The sequence below is a fragment of the Apium graveolens genome, chromosome 2 (genome assembly GCF_009905375.1).
Source record: "Apium graveolens cultivar Ventura chromosome 2, ASM990537v1, whole genome shotgun sequence".
Taxonomy (NCBI): Eukaryota; Viridiplantae; Streptophyta; class Magnoliopsida; order Apiales; family Apiaceae; genus Apium; species Apium graveolens.
The window spans coordinates 265,296,846-265,321,873 of record NC_133648.1 but is presented as its reverse complement, the minus strand read 5'-3'; the positions used below and the strand labels follow the sequence as shown (position 1 = coordinate 265,321,873).

Below are 25,028 nucleotides of genomic sequence, written 5' to 3'. Positions count from 1 at the left end.
AACCCTCCGCTACCAGCTGTTTCTCTAATCCACGGACGCAGGTATAGCCGTAGTTCACCCCAAATGTTGGACGCATCATTGTCCCCCGATAAGGAGCCCCTACCAGATTGCAGGACAAGTGATCCCAAGCTTTTGGGTGCAAAGTGCATGATACTCCGAAGTCTCCCAACGAGGACACCCGTTGACTACAGAGATAGAGCTCCCAAAGCACACACCAGATTTCACCTCACATCCCCAATGAGGACACCCATTGACTACAGGAGGAGGCCTTCAGTCCAGGCATACCCCTGGAGGTCTTTGACCACGGACACCGCCTTTCCCGTAGATGTGCTACAGGAAGGAGTTCTTCAATAGAGTACCTGCATCAAATAGGTTAGTAATAATAATCTCCGTCTTCCTTGAATCTTCCAAAGAACTTGATCATGTTTGAAGTCTTCACAAAGCCTTTTGTTCCTTTAGGGCGCGCCCTAAGGCCCACAAAAGGAAGAGATTCAATAAGGAAACTCCCTTCCTTTTCTTAGTGACAAGGCGCGCCTTCCCCTTATGCTGAGGGCGCGCCCCTTTATATATGGGGTGATGTAACCACAACTTTACCAACCATCAAAACATAGGGCGCGCCTTATGTACATAGAGGGCGCGCCTCCTTTCCTTTTGCAAGGCAAATTACCTTATCCATTCCGTAATTTCAGGCATTTCCCCCTCAACTTTTACTATTTTATCAATCTCAATCTGAATATTGTTTGTACCAATTTTTGGGCATAACAACTACCCCCCAAATTCCATATGTCATTGAAAATGGGATTGGAATTTTTCTCCTCATCCTTTATAAAATCTGTATAAACATATTTTCCAATATTTTTTTACTAGGCGCGCCTAAAAGGCCTGGAACAGAGGGCTTAATCTACTTGATGTTCTTGTTTTCGTGCATTCTAAATTGCTGTCAATCTTATAAGGCGCGCCTTCAAGAGGGCGCGTCCTAAAATTTGAAATAATTCGAAACGGTTTTCCTTATTCTTCGGGAATCGTGATTGACATGACAGATTTGACAGCTGTCCTTTTTACCTATAAATACAAGTCACCGTCAGTCATTTTCATTTTTACTTTTACTCCCAAATTTCTTTTTATTTTCTCTTTCTTCACCAAAAGCTTCAACTCCGGCGACGAACTTTTGCTCAAAGCCAGCCTTCTCTGTTACCACACTCCCAATCTCTTCCAGTCAACTTCTTCTCCATTCGAAAAGGTATGTAAAACTTCTTTCTTTTCTGGATTTCGTCACATAAATCATATTGCATGCCACATTGTCTCTTCAGCTTCCTTAATTGTTCTTGATGATATACATAAAATGATATATGTATCTGTGTATGTATATGCGTGATTTCAAATTTTTGTTGTTCTAGATCCAAAATCATTGGGTCCAATTTCTAATTTTATGTTTCTGGGAATCCCAACCGTTTATCCTCAAAATTAAAAGTATACGTCCTATGATAAGGCGTGCCTCTTTATTCATACGAGGCGTGTCCCCTTTATTTTTAGCCACACCATTGTCATCTAATCTTCCAATACATCATAGCAGTCTTTATAGATTGTATAATAGAATAGGACGCACCTTCTTAGTGTATGACTCACCTTGCCCTTCTTTTAAGTCTACCCTTACCTTTTCTGTTTCCTTCATACTTTCGTATCTCGTTCTTTCGTATTGGGTGCGTCCTCAACATTTCTTTTGGTTTTCTTGACAGCTGGAAGACGAGGGCGCGTCCTCTCTTTTTCACCCTTTCAAGAATTTCCTCACCAATTTGGGGATTTATTCGCCTCCAAATACTTACTTCGATCCTCAACCTCCAAACGCCCACCATACTCCTGAATTTCTAAACCGAGTGGCGCGCCTTCTTCGGGATTTCAAAGAGGGTACTTTGATGGCAGATTCCTCAGATAGTTCCTCTACAGAAAACATTCCTTTGTCTCGTAGACAAGGGAAGCAAAAGCTGGTTTGCAAGGACAGAACCCCAATCCCAGATAGGACAGAACTGGACGACGATGATTGGTTCGAGAGTTTGAATGCCGATAGGTATAGGGGTGTAGAGAGGGGCGCCAACGTAGGTGCAGGACCCTCTAAAGTATCCTACAGGGCAGTATCCCCAAGCCCATCTCCCCAACAAACAGAGGGCGTGCCTACTTCTCCTGTTCCTGAGGGCGCACCTGAAGCAAGTACGTCACCTCTACGTGATGAAGAAAATTTCTTTGATGAGGACTCCTTCCAATTTTCCACCTCCCCTGAACCTTCTCCAATCCCCTTCCAACACTGGGAAGTTTCTGACAGTGAATTAAATTTTGATTGGGATGAATTCGAACCATGCAATGAAGCTGTGAAGAAACGTTTCAGGAAGGAGCATGGGAAGCTTTTCTGTGTGGGCCTGTCTTCAGCTTGTTCAGATGAGCAACTAGGATGGCTCATGGAGTTTTATGATATGGAAGGCATATGGGCGCGCCCTTTGAGCATGATGCGGCCCCATATCTTTAATTATGGGAGGAATTTTAAGATTCCTAGAATGGCAACCAGCCCAAAGCTGGTATCTTTGGGTATAGGCGCGCCCTTGCACCCCTATCTTAGGGAAGTGATAGAACTTTATGACGTGGCTCCACTCCAACTTTCTCCCAACAGCTACAAGTTTATTCTGGCCCTGTTCATTCTCTATACAGACCTGGGCTTCTCTCAACCTTCCATGGCTGAAGTTGCTTATTTCTTTAACCTAAGAAAATCTGACCACGGGTACTATTACTTGGTTGTAGACAAGCAACACAACAAGAAAGGTTTCTCCTCTGGCAAGCTTAGTCATGAAAAAGTCTGGAAGGAAAACTTCTTTTATTTATATGACATTCCCAGAATAAGGATCAGATTCAACAAGTCACCAAGAAAGGGCGCGCCCTTTACTTCTTTCCTTGTATTATTATCTTTTATGTCGTTTCTTCCTTTTCATATATTTATACTTTTTCAGACAGACCAGTTGCCAACCCCCCTAAGGGCGAGCCCAAAAAATGAGCTGAAGCCCTACTCAGAGTGGCTGCTGAAAGGTGGAACCTAAAGACCTTAGTTACCCGGACTAATCTGATGCGAGTCGGAATCCTTTCTGACCAAGTAGGGACAAAGTGTAAATATGTAAAGTTTAGGAAAGGCACCCCTATTTCCCGTATAATCGACCTAGATAGCGAGGAAGAGGCTGGAGAAGAAGAAGAAGAAGAAGAAGCAGATGCCAGCTCTTTTCAAGGCCAAGATCCTTCAGGTTCAACAACTTGTAGAGTCTACAGGCGCGCCTTTCTACCATTGGCGCGTCCTATTTCTTTTCTGTTAACCTTTGTTGTAACACCCCCAGATCCGGGGTCAGGGATCCGGGTCGTCACGGTCTTTCTTTCCATATTATCACTTCACTTAATTAATAATAAATAACCTTATGCTGTGACCCCATACTAACACACACCACAACCCGTTATAGTCTCAGAGATGAAATTGAAATAAGTACAAGTCTTTGAATCCACAATTTAAAAGTTATTACAACCCAAAATGATTACTTAATAAGTTTACAATTAATTGCCATTATCTGCCATAAGTTATAATTATACATAATTGATTCTCAAAAGTAGATGGTCTGATCTACAGATAGATCTACCTCTGCAGCTATAGCAGCTATGATCTCAACGGGAAGGCGCGGGGCGCTTCCCACGCTCTTGCGCTGGGTCTGCTTGAGTCTGGCCATCCTTCCTAACTGTTGTTGTGTGATGAAGAAATAAAGCAAGAGTGAGCATTACAGCTCACAAGATAATATATAGTGTAATCAATAATGCAAGTATCTAATAGATAACTTACTGAAAACCTTTATCAAAAGTAAGATAATTACTTACTAGATATAAGCTTAAAGGAAGATGAAGTTACCAAATACTTCACTATACTTATATCATTTATAAGGCTACTTGAACTACCACTGTTCAAAGTATTATAGGTTTAAAAAAGGTCATCCCATAGATGAGACCACAAGTTAAGACTTGAATAGATTCAATCTTTGAAATATTATTGAATGAAATAAAGTTACGAGATACTTTATTTAGTCCCGATATATATCCACATATATATCTCTTAAACATTTCCTGGAACCTCTGTTATGTAAAGTATGAACAGAGTTTGTAACATCCAATGAATTTTGGAAAGGAAAAGAATTTTGGCATAAACCTGATATCTTACTGATCAGGAAAAGATACCAATAAGTAACCTTTTCTACTAGTAGATGGATGAATCCCCCACCGGTCATCACCCTGGCCACATAAGGACCTTGTGCTGGACCGCCACCCGGCCTCATACGCGTTGATGGACTGCCACCCAGCCACTTACACTTTGATAGACCGTACCCCGGCCTGTCGCTTATGCCGACTCAATTAGATGGGCTTACTTCCCGAACGTTGGGTAAGTAATCAATTCATTTGTTTTCTCAAATCAGCAACCACGTTTCGAATGTAAAATGCACCACAGAGCTGGATCCCCCAGGTTTTGAGCGAGTATTTAAATCCCCTTTGAAAGGAAGATCTTAAATATAAAAATGAGTTTTGGGATCCGCTCTAACTTTAAAAATCATTTTGAAGACTCGAAAACATTTTGAAGAATATTTGGAGTACTGCTGATTTATTAAAATAAATCAGTCCCGATATATTAGAAAATATCTGAATATTATTATTTAAATAATATTCTCATAAAGAATAATCTTTATAAAAATAATTGAAGTAGAAGTTTTAAAACTTATACTTGAAATGGATATTAAATAACCAAAGATATACTTATATGAAAGTACTATCTTTATTTGAATAATCGAAAATAAGTTTGATTATCGACACCTTATTCTTTAATAAAATAAAGAATATATCTCAGCAAATAATCGGAGTCATAGATCCTCAAATGAATATTCAAATAATATTCAATAAATAAAATAAGCTGAGTCATAAGCCCTCGAATGAATATTCGAAATAATATTCAATAATAAAATAAAGGAGTCATAAGTCCTCGGATGAATATTCGAAATAATATTCAATAATAAAAATAAAGGAGTCATAAGTCCTCGGATGAATATTCGAAATAATATTCAATAATAAAATAAAGTTATCGAATAAACCTTATTCGATTAATAGTTTTGAAAACTATAACCATATATATATATAAATATATATATATAAAATCTACTCGGGGTCCTCGACTCCCGGTTTTAGAAAATGTTTTCACCTTTGGGTCCCTATACTAAGGGTATATGCAAATTACTGCTATTCTCTAGCATAGGTATTATCAACTGAACCAACAGATATATATGGCAAGGATACGAAACAGGCATGCATATATATACCATATCAGCATGCTTCAATATATCGCAACATTTGCTAATTAACCAACATGCATCTATCGCAAGATAATGCATATACATATATACATCACAACAACAGTATAACGGGTAGAAAACTTGCCTGAGCGACTGGGGGTGATAAAAGGCTCGGGACGAGTCTGGTAACCTATAAACAACAAGTAAGTTGGAATTAAACCAAAGTCACTTGTAAATCTATACTCTAACTACCTTAGACTCTAACGCTCGCTTTGCGCTTACTGATTCTCTTAAGTCACTCGAGTACCCTCGGCTCCACCATTTTTTATAATTTAACCATTACAAGTTTTAAGGCGATTCCTTCGCGAGTGTCTTACCAACTGCCTAACACTCTTACCATAATTGTTTCATACACTAATTAACCCTTTTTGGTCTTTAACCTATGTTTCAAAGTAAGGCGAGGGGAAAAGTTTCGTTCGCGAAACGCCGTTACTTGAAACGGTCGTTTCTCCTAAACCGTGCATCAAAATCGAACGAACTACATATCAAAACGAAGCTCGTAACATGAGCTATCTAAACATGGAAATGGTTAATATCTAGCAGGGGGTTCTCAGGTCCTAATGTTATGAACAAAAGCAGTCTAAAGTAAATCGGACATTACGACGGCTATGTTTACGCGATTTCCCAATTTTAAACCATTCAAAAACCATCACAATTCAACCTCAATCCATTTATACAACCAAAGTCCATCCTTATCACATCATAACAGCCCCAATCAATTCAATATTAACATTTATACTTATGCCTAAGCTTGAATTTAACTATACTTAAGTTCTTTTAACCAAAACAACAAGATTCACCATTCCATTTCACTACCACTCCAACCCACACTCTAAACCACAAGCATTAAGCTACTACATCACCATAATAATCGAAATCATCTTATAATACAAAGGAATCTAGGGTTTGGAGATGATATACCTTCCTTGAAGTGGTGGGAGTAGCTAGGAAGCCTTAAGAAGCCTTGAGGAGTCTTAGGAAAGCTTGGATCTTAAAGGAAAAACAAGAAAATCAAGTTAAAATTCTTGAAGTCACTATTCATTGTCTTCTTCATTGATTTATTGAAGAAGATTAAGAATGAATGGGGTGCTTAAACTCATGATATAGCCATAACTATGCATAAGGATGATTAGGGAATTATCTTACCAATTTAGGAAGCCTTGATCTTGAGTTTTGAATTTCTTCTTCCTTTGCAATAGTAAAAGCCGAGAGCAATGAAGAAATAATGCCTTGGTTTTTTTTTGTTTTGATGAAGAATGAATTATTTGGCTTGGTTGGTTGTAGTTTTGTTTTTGTTTTGGTAAATTACCTATTTGCCCCTGATTTTGTATGGTTAATAATCCACCACATTTCCTTCCTTCCCATGTCATGCTTATGTCATGCTATGATGTCATCTTTCCCTCCTTGTCCTCTTCTCATTGGTTGGGTGACATCATCCCCACTAATCTCTTTGATTAACTCCCTAATTGTTTGCCTAATGACCGCTGATCTGTTATACGGTTCGCTTAACTTTCGTTTTCGTTTATCGTTTGAGGGATCATACCCGGGATCTTATTACTTAGGTTCCCTTAACCTTTCTTAATATATTATATTCCTTTTATGATCCTCTCTTATAATCCTTTAATTTAAATCCTTTTTATCCTGTTACCTTATACTCAATTCTTTCCGTATCTAGTGGATTTCCGGGAAAAGTCAAAGTATTCGGAATTGGATTCTGACGATCTTTATATACACTTATATACCATATAGAGTACTAATAAAATCTCAGAATATCCATAACAGAATCCCTACATAGTGGGGCATGAAAAGTTTTCTCATTCAGCAAAAACACTATTCATAAGGATTTCAAAAATTTCCAAAAATTGGGGTTATTAAAGTCTCCCCTCCTTAAAAGGATTCCGTCCCGGAATCAGATAGAAAATGAATAGGGATACTCTCTTAGCATTGCACTTTCTAACTCTCGAGTAAATTTTCCCACATTGTGGTCCTTCCATCAAACTCTGAATAGTTTGATAACCCTTCTCCTAAGCACTTGTTCCTTTTCGATCTATAACCCTTTCTGGTTGCTCCCTATAGGTTATGTCTGGTCGCATGCCTATGCGCTCATATGCCCCTATTTATCTGGCATCCGAATTACACTTCCTTAACATTGATACGTGGAACACGTTATGAACTTGCTACATATTCGGGGGTAGGGCTAGCTCGTATGCTAACTTCCCAATACGTCTTAATATGTCAAAGGGTCCGACAAATTGTGGATTTAGCTTTCCTTTCTTTCCGAATCTCATCAATCTTTTCCAAGGGAATACCTATAACAACACTAGGTCCCCTACTTCCTATTCCTTGTCCTTTCATGTCAAATCAACATACTTCTTATGTCCATCTTGGGCTACCACCAGCCGTCCTCTGATTAGATCTATTATATCCTTGGTCCTTTGGACTACTGCGGGTCCGAGCATCTTGCGCTCTACAACTTCATCCTAACATAAGGGAGATCGACATTGTCTTCCCTCAAGGATCTCATAAGGCGATATCTCAATACTGACATATGATCTATTATCATAAGAAAACTCAATCCGTGTTAAGTGATCATTCCAAATTCTTTCAAGTCTATTACACAGATTCTTATTATAGCTTCTCGCATTATAGCTTTTGCTTCTCACTACCCATCCTTTTCCAGTTTGTAGTCGTTACTATCTTCCGTACATAATATTATACTGGTTACACTTTTGCTCGTTAGCGTTCTATAACCTTTTAATAACCACGTCAACCTTAGTATCACGAATGTGTTTCCATTCCGAATACTACCACAACTTTATTACTCCTTTTTCAGTTGTTTCTATTTTCCAAAATTTGATCAATCATATAGAAGTAAAGGAATTTGTTGAGAGATCACTATGATCATGAACACTTGTTATATCGCATAGTTAGTACAGAAGGTGGCCAGCCTTTAGTACTTGACAAGCAATTAAACAACATGTGGTATCCTACTAGGCTTCTATCACAAAGATAGATAGTCATTCGGCAATACCTCCCCTTCTGGAAGGGTTGTTCTTCTCAGCTTACATGAAATGAAAAGAAGAGAAAAGAACGAACTGAAGAGAATTATATATATGTAAAAAAATATTGCCATAAAATATCTGGCTTGGAATCTACCTCTGAACTATAGAGGTTTGTCATAGGAGAACAAAACATATATGTATTTATATCAACATCAAGTATTATAGCATCGTATTTCACATGCCTAAATATTTTCGCTATCCCGTCCATCATTCTATGGACCCATGCTCTTCCTCGAGCTTATACACAATCACCTTTGAAACTCCCTCGATATCGAAAATCGAATCTGGGATCTCATTCTAGACATCATCGTTACTAGAATTCTATGCTTGCACCACAACCTTCCTCATATAGTAATACGACTCTCTTCTCATGAGAGGGAATAAATATTCAATAGGTAGATACTCTACTTAATTAGTCTATCAATGATAACTTATACACTACCACGACCCAATTAGTGGTACTCAATCTCAACATCCATTCCAATACAGCTCTCACGGTTGTAATCAGCTCATTACTCGCAGAATCATTGCTGCCTTACTATGGTCCACCACTGACCTACTGTCATCATTCACTTTCCATGAAATCTTAATATCTAACCATACGGAGTCCATACATGTCGTATAGAATACTTCTAAGGAGGTAACATGATCACCGTTCTTGATTCATGAAGAACACTCCTGATCCTGACGTACATTCATGACGTGAAGCAGATAAAATTGCAGAAGAGTTTCAATGAAAGCAATGATAGCAGGTTAATACCATTCTTAATCATATGCCTTCAATAGAAGACTTAACTCAAAGGTTTGTTTAGTCCCTTTTTTTTTGAAACATGGTCCAGGCTCATTCTCAAGATAGTATCTCCTGAGATAGATAGCCCGCTCATGGCGATTACACGAATTAAACCTTTACCAACTACTATTACGGTTGGGTATTGCACAGTCATCAGAAGGAATGTCAATCTTCCAAACCATAATACAACCTTCATAGCTTTAACCATCATCACTGTATTCCTTTGGCACAAGCGCCTATAATTATCCTCTTACCTTTAAAGTGTCGGCCACCTCTTTGGCCTTTCCTGATAGTAAAATTTCCTTACAGTCAATGTCATTTTAACCACCTCCAAATAAATTTTCTACCTCATTTCAATCACAGCTTATGTGAAGATGTTTTCCTTAAAATCTGATAAGTAAAAAAAATATCACCATTTTTCCATAAGTTATTGCCTCAGTCTTTAGAGGTTAATCACTGTCATGACTGACTCTCAATCATACTTAGAACATCTTTTATCTTAAGTCCTAATTGCCATGAACAATTTTGACCATTACTGGTTCGATCCATACTTTCTCGTGGTGTAACACGTGCCCCACTTGGCATCATTATAATTACGTCACATTTCCTTTATCAACATTTCTATTCTTGAGAATTTTGAATATTACCTTTCTCCTTGTAAAACCTCTAAGGTTATCCTTGAATCGTTCCTCCTGTATTCCCTAGATACAGGGCATATCAAGATACCATTTATTAATACCAGAATCATTGCCTATATACTTCTGAAAAAATTTCTCCCCTGATTCTTAAAGGTTGTTATTACCTTAATCCTTTCCAATTCATACTGTCAAAACTCATACTATCCCTATTAAGGGTGAAATGCCAACCTTTATGCATTCCCCTAGGATTCGTTTTAAGTTACCGATGTTCTATCCTTAATTCCACCTTTAAAAAGGTACATGCATCCTTCCATGGATAAATCAAGTCATATATCCCTGATAAGGGTGTCTTATTCAATCATTCCCACCTCGATAGTATATGCCTAATTTCACAATAACATCTGTATTCAAAATGAGGTCAATCAATATGGCCTCCAAAAGGTAACAACGGTTATCCGCTTTTCTTGCCTAATTTGGTAACGATAACAAGGATGTTCTGGAAGATATTGGTCGTGTTCAACGTGAACCTCTTCTTAATAATTCCTTATTTACTTTTGTTGTTTATCTCAACAGTCACCTCAATGTTGGGATATCTTTCATACATGGCGTCTCCCTTTCTGGGTATCAAGCCACCAGTCTTATACTTCACATTCTTGAAGATCACTTCCTTCATCCAATTTTTCCTAATTTCTTACTTTCTTGTCTCCTCAGTCTATCCTCGTCTCATTATTTATCCTTCGAACTATCTCAAGGTTTCCTCGAATCCTCCCAACTTACAGGGGATAAAATATATGTATCTCTTATACCTTCAACCATCAATTTTAACTCATGGTGAATCACCCTCATCCTGACGATTACATACTTTTCTATTTCTATTGCTACGAGTCTTTAGGGTTTCCTCATACCCAACTCCCTTATCATTCCTCAAACTCTATTGCCGTTATATTCCTTTTTACTTCAATTTCTTTTTATTTTCCTCTCTCTTATCATTATTTCATCAACCAACACAACTTAAGCATTGATTTCAAACATCCCGTCCTTCTGGATTCGTGTCCTCAGAACGAATCTTGATAACTTTTACAACTTAGATTCACAATTCATCATACTCGTCTGCCTTTGTTCTGGTTCTAAAGCTTTTACACTATCTTCATAACTTTGGGAAGTACTTTCCTGAAAACAACTGACTGAACTTTAATCAGTTTATTATAATCTCTTGCTCCGTGCCTTCCTTGGCCTTTCACCGGCGGGTGGCCTCTCTCTTAGGAGGGTAAGTGACAAAAATAGTCTTTTGAGATTCGTCAATCATTTAGAATCTAAAATGATTCCTATATTTCCTTTAGCCAGGCTCTTACCTCGACTAGGTCAACCTGTTCCTTGGAACTCTGAGAGCTTAGAGACTTAAAGGTCCTGAAAGAATTTCCTACCGCATTGTTTCCTCAAGGTGGTGGTTGGGGATAATAGTCTAAGTTATATCTAGACAGGTCCATAAATTGCCGTATAGGAGTACCGTCTCGGGTCTCCTTTCCTTACTCGACTTTCTGTTTCCTTAGTATGAAATGTTTCAACCTTCTCCCATAATCGGGGTTATCTTATACATTAAAGACCTTGTTTTCCACTCTATTATGTAGTGGGTTCTTTCTTTCTTGATGGCAACCTCCCTGACTATCACATTCAGGGTTTGCCCTAAATCTTATCCCTCAAACTATGGCTCTCATCTAAGTTCTCATCCTTAAGCTCTTGAACTTTTGGAACCCAATTTCTGTAGGAACACCTCACTATCCCCTTATCATCTTTCTCGGTATGGATCTCTTCTCCAGTCATTGACTCTCTGCCTTCATTCATCACTTTTTTCTGGCACAATATGTTCTTTTCCGATAATTCGGACTGTGTTACAATCTCAAACAGCTTTTCGGTACCGGCTCTGGTTACCTTCACTTCTATTTCCATTTTCTCAAAATCTCTTATAAACTTTCCAAAAGATATTATCATCTTGAGTATCTCCTTTTTACTAAGGGCATCAGCCACCATATTGGCTTTTCCCGAATGATAAAGAATCTCCCAATCATAATTCTTGATTAGCTCTAACCGCCTCCTTTGGCGTATGTTGAGCTTTTTCTACGTGAAAATGTACTAGAGCACTTATGGCTTAGGTAATTCTCGCACTTCTCTCCATACAAGTAGTGCCTCCAATCTTTAGGGTAAAACTATTGCCACGAGCCTAAGCTCATGGGCGGGGATATCGAATTTTATATTCCCTTAATTGTCTTGACACGGACGCGATTATCTTGCTGTGCTGTATAAGAAGCACCCAAATTCCTTATGCGAAGCGTCACTACAAATCACAAAATCTCCTTTTTCCATCCGGCAACGCCAACATAGGGGCCATCACCAATCTTTGCTTCAGTTCTTGAAAGCTGTTCTCGCATTTCTCTGTCCATTCAAACTTCTTAGTCTTACGAGTAAGCCGCGTTAAAGGGGCTACTATCTTTACAAACTTGAACGAATCTCCGGTAGTGACCAGCCAATCCTACATCTGGTAATTTCCCTAACCATGGTCATCAATTCCTCAGTGGTCCTTTATTCATTCTTGTTAGGATCCTCCACGGGATCCTCCTCAGCAACAATCCCTTCTAGGACCACATCCTCAACCGCTACATCCTCAATATGAACATCATCCGGTCCTGCGTTAGGACGCTCTATCGGATCCACAATCCAATCTCCAATTAGTAATAAAACATCATCGCGTTGTTGCTCTTCAACCTCAGGGTTCGGAGTCCCGCTACCATATACGATAACGAACTATTCTTCTATCACGATATTTATAAGGGTTCCCATAAGGGTTTTAACTACCAGTACTACGTTAGGTAGCCCGACTATGAACTTGGCAAGAGTTCTTACTATCTTAGTTATTATCTTAACGTCATATCATCTCTGAGGTTTATAACGCTTAGCTCTGATACCACTTCTGTAACACCCCCAGATCCGGGGTCAGGGATCCGGGTCGTCACGGTCTTTCTTTCCACATTATCACTTCACTTAATTAATAATAAATAACCTTATGCTGTGACCCCACACTAACACACACCACAAGCCGTTATAGTCTCAGAGATGAAATTGAAATAAGTACAAGTCTTTGAATCCACAATTTAAAAGTTATTACAACCCAAAATGATTACTTAATAAGTTTACAATTAATTGCCATTATCTGCCACAAGTTATAATTATACATAATTGATTCTCAAAAGTAGATGGTCTGATCTACAGATAGATCTACCTCTGCAGCTATAGCAGCTATGATCTCAACGAGAAGGCGCGGGGCGCTTCCCACGCTCTTGCGCTGGGTCTGCTTGAGTCTGGCCATCCTTCCTAACTGTTGTTGTGTGATGAAGAAATAAAGCAAGAGTGAGCATTACAGCTCGCAAGATAATATATAGTGTAATCAATAATGCAAGTATCTAATAGATAACTTACTGAAAACCTTTATCAAAAGTAAGATAATTACTTACTGGATATAAGCTTAAAGGAAGATGAAGTTACCAAATACTTCACTATACTTATATCATTTATAAGGCTACTTGAACTACCACTGTTCAAAGTATTATAGGTTTAAAAAAGGTCATCCCATAGATGAGACCACAAGTTAAGACTTGAATAGATTCAATCTTTGAAATATTATTGAATGAAATAAAGTTACGAGATACTTTATTTAGTCCCGATATATATCCACATATATATCTCTTAAACATTTCCTAGAACCTCTGTTATGTAAAGTATGAACAGAGTTTGTAACATCCAATGAATTTTGGAAAGGAAAAGAATTTTGGCATAAACCCGATATCTTGCTGATCAGGCAAAGATACCAATAAGTAACCTTTTCTACTAGTAGATGGATGAATCCCCCACCGGTCATCACCCTGGCCACATAAGGACCTTGTGCTGGACCGCCACCCGGCCTCTTACGCGTTGATGGACTGCCACCCAGCCACTTACACTTTGATAGACCGTACCCCGTCCTGTCGCTTATGCCGACTCAATTAGATGGGCTTACTTCCCGAACGTTGGGTAAGTAATCAATTCATTTGTTTTCTCAAATCAGCAACCACGTTGCGAATGTAAAATGCACCACAGAGCTGAATCCCCCAGGTTTTGAGCGAGTATTTAAATCCCCTTTGAAAGGAAGATCTTAAATATAAAAATGAGTTTTGGGATCCGCTCTAACTTTAAAAATCATTTTGAAGACTCGAAAACATTTTGAAGAATGTTTGGAGTACTGCTGATTTATTAAAATAAATCAGTCCCGATATATTAGAAAATATCTGAATATTATTATTTAAATAATATTCTCATAAAGAATAATCTTTATAAAAATAATTGAAGTAGAAGTTTTAAAACTTATACTTGAAATGGATATTAAATAACCAAAGATATACTTATATGAAAGTACTATCTTTATTTGAATAATCGAAAATAAGTTTGATTATCGACACCTTATTCTTTAATAAAATAAAGAATATATCTCAGCAAATAATCGGAGTCATAGATCCTCAAATGAATATTCAAATAATATTCAATAAATAAAATAAGCTGAGTTATAAGCCCTCGAATGAATATTCGAAATAATATTCAATAATAAAATAAAGGAGTCATAAGTCCTCGGATGAATATTCGAAATAATATTCAATAATAAAATAAAGGAGTCATAAGTCCTCGGATGAATATTCGAAATAATATTTAATAATAAAATAAAGTTATCGAATAAACCTTATTCGATTAATAGTTTTGAAAACTATAACCATATATATATATATAAATATATATATATAAAATCTACTCGGGGTCCTCGACTCCCGGTTTTAGAAAATGTTTTCACCTTTGGGTCCCTATACTATGGGTATATGCAAATTACTGCTATTCTCTAGCATAGGTATTATCAACTGAACCAACAGATATATATGGCAAGGATACGAAACAGGCATGCATATATATACCATATCAGCATGCTTCAATATATCGCAACATTTGCTAATTAACCAACATGCATCTATCGCAAGATAATGCATATACATATATACATCACAACAACAGTATAACGGGTAGAAAACTTGCCTGAGCGACTAGGGGTGATAAAAGGCTCGGGACGAGTCTGGTAACCTATAAACAACAAGTAAGTTGGAATTAAACCAAAGTCACTTGTAAATCTATACTCTAACTACCTTAGACTCTAACGCTCGCTTTGCGCTTACTGATTCTCTTAAGTCACTCGAGTACCCTCGGCTCCACCATTTTTTATAATTTAACCATTACAAGTTTTAAGGCGATTCCTTCGCGAGTGTCTTACCAACTGCCTAACACTCTTACCATAATTGTTTCATACACTAATTAACCCTTTTTGGTCTTTAACCTATGTTTCAAAGTAAGGCAAGGGGAAAAGTTTCGTTCGCGAAACGCCGTTACTTGAAACGGTCGTTTCTCCTAAACCGTGCATCGGAATCGAACGAACTACATATCAAAACGAAGCTCGTAACATGAGATATCTAAACATGGCAATGGTCAATATCTAGCAAGGGGTTCTCGGGTCCTAATGTTATGAAAAAAAGCAGTTTAAAGTAAATCAGACATTACGACGGCTATGTTTACGCGATTTCCCAATTTTAAACCATTCAAAAACCATCACAATTCAACCTCAATCCATTCATACAACCAAAGTCCATCCTTATCACATCATAACAGCCCCAATCAATTAAATATTAACATTTATACTTATGCCTAAGCTTGAATTTAACTATACTTAAGTTCTTTTAACCAAAACAACAAGATTCACCATTCCATTTCACTACCACTCCAACCCACACTCTAAACCACAAGCATTAAGCTGCTACATCACCATAATAATCAAAATCATCTTATAATACAAAGGAATCTAGGGTTTAGAGATGATATACCTTCCTTGAAGTGGTGGGAGTAGCTAGGAAGCCTTAAGAAGCCTTGAGGAGTCTTAGGAAAGCTTGGATCTTAAAGGAAAAACAAGAAAATCAAGTTAAAATTCTTGAAGTCACTATTCATTGTCTTCTTCATTGATTTATTGAAGAAGATTGAGAATTAATGGGGTGCTTAAACTCATTATATAGCCATAACTATGCATAAGGATGATTAGGGAATTATCTTACCAATTTAGGAAGCCTTGATCTTGAGTTTTGAATTTCTTCTTCCTTTGCAATAGTAAAAGCCGAGAGCAATGAAGAAATAATGCCTTGGTTTTTTTTGTTTTGACGAAGAATGAATTATTTGGCTTGGTTGGTTGTAGTTTTGTTTTTGTTTTGGTAAATTACCTATTTGCCCCTGATTTTGTGTGGTTAATAATCCACCACATTTCCTTCCTTCCCATGTCATGCTTATGTCATGCTATGATGTCATCTTTCCCTCCTTGTCCTCTTCTCATTGGTTGGGTGACATCATCCCCACCAATCTCTTTGATTAACTCCCTAATTATTTGCCTAATGACCGCTGATCTGTTATACGGTTCGCTTAACTTTCGTTTTCGTTTATCGTTTGAGGGATCATACCCGGGATCTTATTACTTAGGTTCCCTTAACCTTTCTCAATATATTATATTCCTTTTATGATCCTCTCTTATAATCCTTTAATTTAAATCCTTTTTATCCTGTTACCTTATACTCAATTCTTTCCGTATCTAGTGGATTTCCGGGAAAAGTCAAAGTATTCGGAATTGGATTCTGACGATCTTTACATACATTTATATACCATATTGAGTACTAATAAAATCTCAGAATATCCATAACAGAATCCCTACATAGTGGGGCATGAAAAGTTTTCTCATTCAGCAAAAACACTATTCATAAGGGTTTCAAAAATTTCCAAAAATTGGGGTTATTACATTTGTATTGACATATTGGATATAAATTTCTGTAGTTAATCTTTCCGCCTCTTAGGGCGCGCCTTTTTACTCTAGGCATAGCATTTTACACATGTTTATCAATGTTGTCTTTATCAATTGCTTTTATTTATTACTCCGTTGAACATACTTAACTATCATGCTTAACTATTATGTTCTATGTTTTGTGCAGAAATGGCTCCTCCAAGAATCCCTAAGTCTTTTGCGGCGCGCCCTGGTGACAAGCCTAGGCCCAAGCCAAAGAAGGATGCTCCTACAGCACATACATCCGTTCCAACTTCTGCCCACATTCCTCAAACATCACCTGTTCCAAAAAGGCCCATAATTGATCTTTCAGAAAAACAAGGCGCGCCTAAGAAGCCTAGAGGAGAAGGCGCGCCTTCTATTTCTTCTGCTGCCCTGAACGCTCTTGGCCCCATGGGTTCCCTTTATATTTCGGATGAAGAAGTGGAACAGTGGCAAGCCATGGATTTGGGAAAGGCTGCTCGTGCTTCTGTAAAGGCATCTTGCCAATTGTTCATCCACTCCACTCGAGTGGTGGACAAGCTACTTGAAGAGGGGGCGCGCCTAGAGAGGCTGCAGGGTGACAACAACATTCTGAGAAACACCCTCAAGGACAAGGACTTTTTGCACGCTAAGGATATCAAGGCCAATGATTCTGAGATTTCCTTCCTCAAGGATGAGGTGTCCAATCTCACTTCTCAGCTAGAGATTGCCAACAAAAAGGCTACCTCTATTCATACTGAGCTTGGTGCATCCAACTTGAGGATTGAGTATCTAGAGGAGCAGCAGAAACTGGGATGGCCAGATGAGAAGAGGGAAATGACTGATGAGGCATTTTCCAATGGCTTCCACTTCTACAGGGTTGGTTTTGTGGCCAATGATCCTGATTATTCCTTTGAGAAGTTTAGGGAAAAGACTGTTGCTGAGATGGTGGAATTTAAGAAAGAGCATGCTGCTGAAATTAAGGCAAGGAGGATAGAACTTGGGTTGGAGGAGGAAGAAGGTGAGGGCGCGCCACAAGAGGAAGTTCCCAAGGACGCGCCTGAGGTTGACCCCACTATTCCTCTTCAATCTATTCCCTCAACAGGCCAGCCTCAAGGCGCGCCTTGACTTATTTTAGTTGTTTTTAAGTTTCAGATACTTATGAGGAGTCAGCCCTCTTTTGATGCTGTGCAAAGTTGTATGACTTATTTTTCTGCTACTCTTTCCTTTTGCATCATGACCTTTTGTGTGGCTCGATGTTAACTTTATCTTTTCTCGTATGTATAAAAATTTGTTAAGGCACTTTGATTTTTCCCTTGGCCATTTCATGTTTCCATGGATTATGTTACAATAGGGCGCGCCCTTTAACATATTTTCGGGTGTAACTTATTTTTATGTGATCTCAAAGTTGTCATCGTATCATTAAGATCTAATGTCTCTTTCTTTGTAGCGTTTAGATATGAGGGCGCGCCATATTGCAAACAACACGTACTTTTTCTTATCAGTAATGCCTTTGCGATATTTTACTTACTTATCAGCCCAGGGGCGCGCCTTAACTTGATTAGCTTTTGCTTTAGCTAATTTTGTTGTTCATGTACATTTATTCCTTTCACCCTTGAAAACTATGTTTATCTTGATTATGAAGCAGAAATTACTAGATAGGGCGCGCCTCAACATAGGGCGCGCCTCTGATGTTTTTTAAATGAGAAATGTTATGTCAAGCAAATAAAGCAATTTGAAGTAACTTTTTCCCTTTTATTGATAATGCGCTCTAGTGTATAAATTACACCAGTCCCATGGCTACTATGCTCTATGGGGAAATTATTTGAAAATTTTTCCTTCCTTCTGTTAGTTCCAAGGTTTGCAGTCACATGTACTACCCCCCCAGGCTAGGAGGAATTTATTTGCTACTAGCCTGTTATATAAGGATTAAATAAGAAATCAAGGGGGACACAGCCACACCCTACTGAAAATACTTCCGTAGATGTTCTGCATTCCATGCTCGAGGAATAAGTTTGCCATCCAGATCTTCTAAGCGATAGGTTCCCTTCCAGAGTATAGCTTTAACCTTGTATGGTCCTTCCCAATCAGCTCCAAGCACCCCGTGCTAAGCTATCTTATTGTTAGGCATAACCTTTCGCAACACAAGATCCCCAACCTTGAACGGTACGGTTTTTACCCTTTTATTGAAATACCTTGCGACCCTCTGCTGATATGCAGGAAGCTTTAATTGAGAGTTCGTCCGGACTTCATCTAACAGATCCAAGTGAAGCCTCTGGTTAAATTCCGCATCTTCCTCGACAAACGCATCTCTCCGTAGAGATCCTGCTCCTACCTCCACGGGAACCATGGCCTCATACCCATAAGTCAGCAGAAAGGGGGTTTCTCCTATGGTCGACCTAGGTGTCGTGTTGTAAGACCAAAGGACCATGGGCATCTCTTCTGGCCAATCTCCCTTTTTCTCTTCTAACTTTGCCTTCAAGGTGTGTTTTATGATTTTGTTAATAGCTTCTGTCTGACCATTACTATGCAGATGATAAACCATGGCGAAGTCTTTTTTAATCTTTAAGTCCTCACAAAGTTTCCTTAAATCTTTACTATCAAACTGCTTTCCATTGTCTGAGATGAGTTTGTAGGGGATACCGAACCTGCATATTATGGAATTGAACACAAAATCCCTTATCTTCTTTGCCGTGATCGTGGCTAGTGGCATAGCCTCTGCCCATTTGGTGAAGTAGTCCACAGCCACCACGGCGTATTTCACACCCCCCTTTGCTTTGGGCAACTCTCCAATGAGATCAATTCCCCATATGGCAAAAGGCCAGGGGCTCGCTAACGAGGTAATGGTGGATGTCGGGGCATTAGAATAGTTGGCGAATCGTTGGCAACGATCACAAGCCCGAACAAAATTGAAGGTGTCTTCCCTCATAGTTGGCCAGTAGTATCCTTATCTGAGCACTTTTAATGCCAAGGAACCAGCCCCCGAGTGATTACCGCAAATCCCTTCGTGCACCTCTCTAAGAATATAATTTCCTTCTTCCATATCCACACAACGTAACAGTGGCTGGTTAAATCCTCTCTTGTATAGTACTCCGTCATATTCGACATACTTTGCGGCCTGGTACCGAAGGCGTCGAGCCTGTAGTTTGTTCTCTGGTACAGCTCCTGTCTGAATATAGTTATGGATGGGGGTCATCCATCTTTCTTGTGGGATTTCTTGCATTTGAAACACCTCCACCTCCGGAATACTTGGAATTTCCTGGATTCCCAAAGGGATTTGTCCAAGTTGAACGATGTCCATCTGTGAACCCATCTTGGCCAAAACATCCGCATTACTATTTTCTTCTCGCGGAATACTTTCTAGTCTGGCACTTGAAAATTTTCTCAGTAGGCGTTTTGCACATCTCATATATAGCTCCGTTCACGGTCCCCGGGCTTGGAATCCTCCGTTGACTTGGTTCACAACTAATTCGGAATCACTCCGAACTATCAAATTCACGGCCCCTACCTCCAGAGCTAATTTTAGACCGTTGATCAAGGCTTCATATTCAGCATCATTGTTGGTAGCATAAAACTTGAAATGGATAGCACTCATCAAACGGTGCCCCTCCGGAGTGATCAAGACAATCCCGGCACCTGACCCATTGTTGTTCACGGCCCCGTCCACATGTAATATCCACCAAGGGTGGGGGAGTTCCTGCTTCATTTCATCCTGATGACTTTCTTGCGAGGTCGGTTCTGCCAACACTATGTCCTTATCATCAATTTCTTCATCGAACTCAAGTATGAAATCGGCCAGCGCTTGTCCTTTGATTGCCGTGCGAGGGTAGTATTCCAAATCGAACTGCCCTAGCTCCACAACCCATTTTAACATTCTTCCTGATGATTCAGGTTTATGTAGAATATGCCGAAGCGGATAAGAGGTGCGGACTTCTATTCGGTGAGCCTGAAAGTACGGTCTTAGTTTTCGTGCCGCAAGAATAAGAGCATACACTAGCTTTTCCATGTTGGTATACCTGGTGTCTGCATCTAACAACCTTTTGCTTACATAGTATATGGGCCACTGGTGGCTTACTTCTTTCTTTACTAATACCGCGCTAACAGAGTACTCAGACACTGCTAAGTAGAGACTCAATGTTTCCCCGTCTTCTGGCTTGGCCAGCATCAGAGAATTTCCCAACTGCTCTTTAATTCTCAGAAAAGCTTCTTCGCACTCAGGAGTCCACATAAAATCCTTCCCCCTTCCTTTGATTGCTTTGAAGAATTCTTTGCACTTATCTGATATTTTTGAGACAAATCGATTTAGGGCCGCAATCCTTCCTGTCAGACTCTGTACTTGTTTGACGCTGGTGGAAGATTTCATGTCTAGCAGAGCTTTTATTTTTGCTGGGTTAGCCTCAATCCCCCGGTGGTTGACCATGAATCCCAAGAATTTCCCCGACTCCACGCCGAACACGCACTTCTGCGGGTTTAGTTTCATCGTATATTTTCTCAGAATATGGAACATTTCAGCTAAGTCGGCGATGTGATCTTCCGCCCTTTTCGATTTTACGAGCATGTCATCCACATACACTTCCATAGTCTTCCCAATCTGCTTCTTGAATATTTTGTTTACCAACCTTTGATAAGTGGCACCGGCGTTGATCAGACCAAATGGCATTCCGATATAGCAGTAGAGCCCTCTATCAGTATTGAAAGAGGTGTGCTCCTGGTCAGGCTCATACATAAGGATCTGGTTATACCCGGAGTATGCATCCATGAAGCTGAGCAAAGCATGTCCTACCGTGGCGTCGACCAACTGATCAATTCTTGGTAGGGGAAAACTATCTTTCGGGCATGCTTTATTTAGGTCGGTGAAGTCCACGCACGTTCTCCATTTGCCGTTGGGCTTTTTTACCAACACCGGGTTTGCTAGCCATTCTGGGTAGAAGGATTCCCGAATTAGTCCGACATCCAGGAGCTTCTCTACTTCCTCTGTCAGGGCTACAGCTCTCTCTCCGCTTACGGCCCTTTGTTTTCATCGAACCCCCTTATGCTTAGGGTCGATATTCAATCGGTGGTACATTATTTCTGGATCAATTCCCACCATATCAGAATGGCTCCATGCAAATACATCAAGGTTCGCCAACAGAAATATGGAAAGACCTTCCTTTAACTTTGGTGCCAACTGGGACCCTATTCTCAAAACCTTACTCAGATCTTTTTCATCAATAGGGATTTTAATCGTATCTTCTGCTGGCCTCATCTTTTCCGTCGGCATTGGTATCTGGGGATCCAGGTCTGGTGAATCTTAGATTTCATTGTCTTGTAGAGAGGGTGCATCCCCTTTAGGAGGTGCGCCTTGCGTAGTAGAGGCATCAACTTCTTTAGTATGTTTTGCGGGTAAGGGTGCTCCTTCAGGGGGAAGGGCATCACCCTGTTCGAGGCTTTGTAAGACATCGAATCTCCCTTCTAACCGTTCCCCATGGAAATCTATTTGGACTATGGTATCCATCGCCTCCTCTTCTTCCAACATCTCAATTCTGATCGCGTCTTCCAAGTACAACATTGTTGGGGGCAACTCGGAGGGATGCTCATCTTCTTGCTCAACATAATAGTGGACTCGGATTTCCTCGGTTGGTTGCTCAATGTTTTTTTCTCGATCTACGTCCGGAGTATCATCGGCGTGGGAGTCTTTTCTAAAGCCTTTCATAGCTTACCTGTAGCACTCCCGAGAGTCATACTGGGAACCCTTTATACTTCCCACCCTATTTGGCGTTGGAAATTTGATAGTTAGGTGGTGGATTGAAGTGATAACTCTCATCTCCCGCAGAAAAGGTCGTCCCAACAACACGTTGTGGGATGATTCCTGATTCAGTACCTTAAATTCAAGCATTTTTGTTACCGACAATGGGCTTTCCCCCAAAGTACATGGCAGCCGAATCGATCCCATGACTCTAACTCCTGCGCCTGAAAAACCGTAGACCCACGAGTCTTCCCCCAACATATCCTGATCAGGTAGTCCCATCTTTTTGAAGGTGCTGTAATAGAGGATGTTTGCCGAGCTTCCGTTATCCACGAAGGCTCTATGGACATTTTTGGTTCCGATTTGGATGGAAATAACCAGCGCATCATTGTGGGGATGGTGTACCCATCGGGCATCTACTTCTCTGAAGGTGATATCCATGGACTCACCCTTAAATACCTTGGGCGGCCGAGTTTCCACCCTATGAATGTCTGTGAGAGGCCTGAACCGGGCTTCCCTAGCGTATCTTGCCAAGGCTCGGTTGCTGCATTCCATTCCGGGATCTCCCCCGTAGATTGTTCGGATACTGCCATCCCTGACAAATTTACTTTCCTCTAGGGTATCATTGTTTGCCCCGCGCGGGGCTCGTCTTTCTTCTTCCATTGTTCTGTCATCCTTGTGCTTCCTTACTTCCTTGACTACCCATTCTCCGAGGTACCCTTCTTTGATAAGCGCTTCGATTTCATCTTTTAAATGTCGGCACTCATGCGTGTTATGTCCAGATGATTCATGGTATTCGCAATATTTTTTCTTGTCTTTGCTTTGCCATGACGATAAAGCCTCAGGTTTTTTAAATAGCCCTTTATTTTTGTTTACTTCGTAGATATGCTCGATAGATGCGACCAAAGGTGTGTACCGGCTTGTCCTGTAGTCATAGTTCGAGGGAGGACTTCATCCCCTCCTTGTGCTTGCTGTATTCACCCGGTATGGGCTTCGACTACTTCTTCAGTACCTTGGGCTTGGAGACCTATCCCTCTTCCTTCCTTTGCTTCTCTGACTTGACTGCGAAGTCGGTTGTACTTCTGCCAGAGATTGTTCTATAGCTTTAAAATATTCTGCCAAAGTGAAGACATCTGCTAGGGTAGCCGGGTCTTTCCCTTGCAAGTGCTTCCAAAAGTCCGAGCCAACCCTTAATCCTGCGATCAAGAAGCTTTTCAGGGCTTCGTCTGATGCCCCCTTACGCTGGTAGACTCAGCATTGAACCTCTTGAAGTACGATGTCAAGCTTTCATTTTCCCTTTGCCTAACATTGGCAAGAGTTGTGACAGAGGGCGCGTAGCTTATCGCGGCTTGGAACTTGGTTAAGAACAGAGTTTTCATCTGATCCCATGAGGTGATCACTCCTGGCCCGAGCTTTTGAAACCACTGCTGGGCGCTTTCTCTAAAGGTTGCCGCCAAGAGACGGCATCGAGCCAAGTCCGGGACTTGGTACACATCCATCTCTATATTGAAACGACCCAGGAATTCCACCGGATCTGAGTTTCCGTGGAAACGAAGATCGCTAGTAGTGTTGCGATACCCGGCCGACAATTGTACCTCTTTTACTGCCACCGAGAATGGGGAAGGGATTTCAGCTGTAGTCGTCACCCTGCCTTACAGGTGGCTAAGTAGCCTTTTTAGATCTCCCACATTGAAAGTTCCCACGCCTGGAATGGTCTGCATTTGAGGCTGCGGACCTTGGGGCTGTAATGGAGGTACCTCCACTTGATTCTGTTAGGAATATGTGTATTAGTTTGATGATAAGTTAAACAAAACACTTAAGTAGAAATCTAGTGTTTGTAGCCTCAACGGATAAGACCATCTTGGCTATCCGTTGAAGGAGTAGCTTTACTTAGCAATAAGTTTAGTATTGTAGCATATTTCATTCTCTGGATTCAAGTTGTAATTCTTAGATGTTGTAGGAAAGTATCAGTCATGTTGACTACTAGTGGATATGCAAATAGGAGGGCTAACTGTAAATATTTCATGCCTTGTAATTTTGTATAAGTGAAGAAGTATCAACTGATATTGAAGACCTTCAACGGATAAGAAACAAAGCTTCAACGGATGTCTCTAATGCTTCAACGGATAATATCCATCAACGGATAAGTGCTTCAACGGATAAAGACTTCAACTGATAATGCATCAACGGATAAAGCTTCAACGGATAAAGCCTTAACAGATAAGGTATCAACGGATGAAAGCTTCAACGGATGCTTAGTTCATTAGCAGTTGATAGTGACAATTCATAAGCTGACAGAGGCACATGGGTTGACAGAGACAAACTGGAATGTGGAAGCCTCTAGGAGGAATCAAGAAAATGCAGCATTTCCATTCTGGTGCAAACAAGGAAGTATTCAAAGATTAACAGCTAAGCCTAAATTGCATTGGATAGAGAAATGAAGAAGAAACATGTGAAGAGCCTTTTAATTGTATTTTACAGTTTTGTCTTCACTTGTAAACTTGGTG

At 39.9% G+C, this 25,028-nt stretch overlaps 1 protein-coding gene across 1 annotated transcript; it reads right to left on the bottom strand.

Moving 5' to 3' along the window:
• Positions 1-19,743: 19,743 nt before the first annotated feature.
• On the bottom strand, positions 19,744-20,205 carry LOC141700438 (uncharacterized). The gene has a single exon (XM_074504215.1). It carries the CDS (start codon positions 20,203-20,205, stop codon positions 19,744-19,746), a length of 462 nt encoding a protein of 153 aa, XP_074360316.1.
• Between the last annotated feature and the right edge of the window lie 4,823 nt (positions 20,206-25,028).

Excerpts from the sequence above, each read along its gene's own strand:
- LOC141700438 (XM_074504215.1), bottom strand. The coding sequence starts at position 20,205 with ATGAGATGTGCAAAACGCCTACTGAGAAAATTTTCAAGTGCCAGACTA.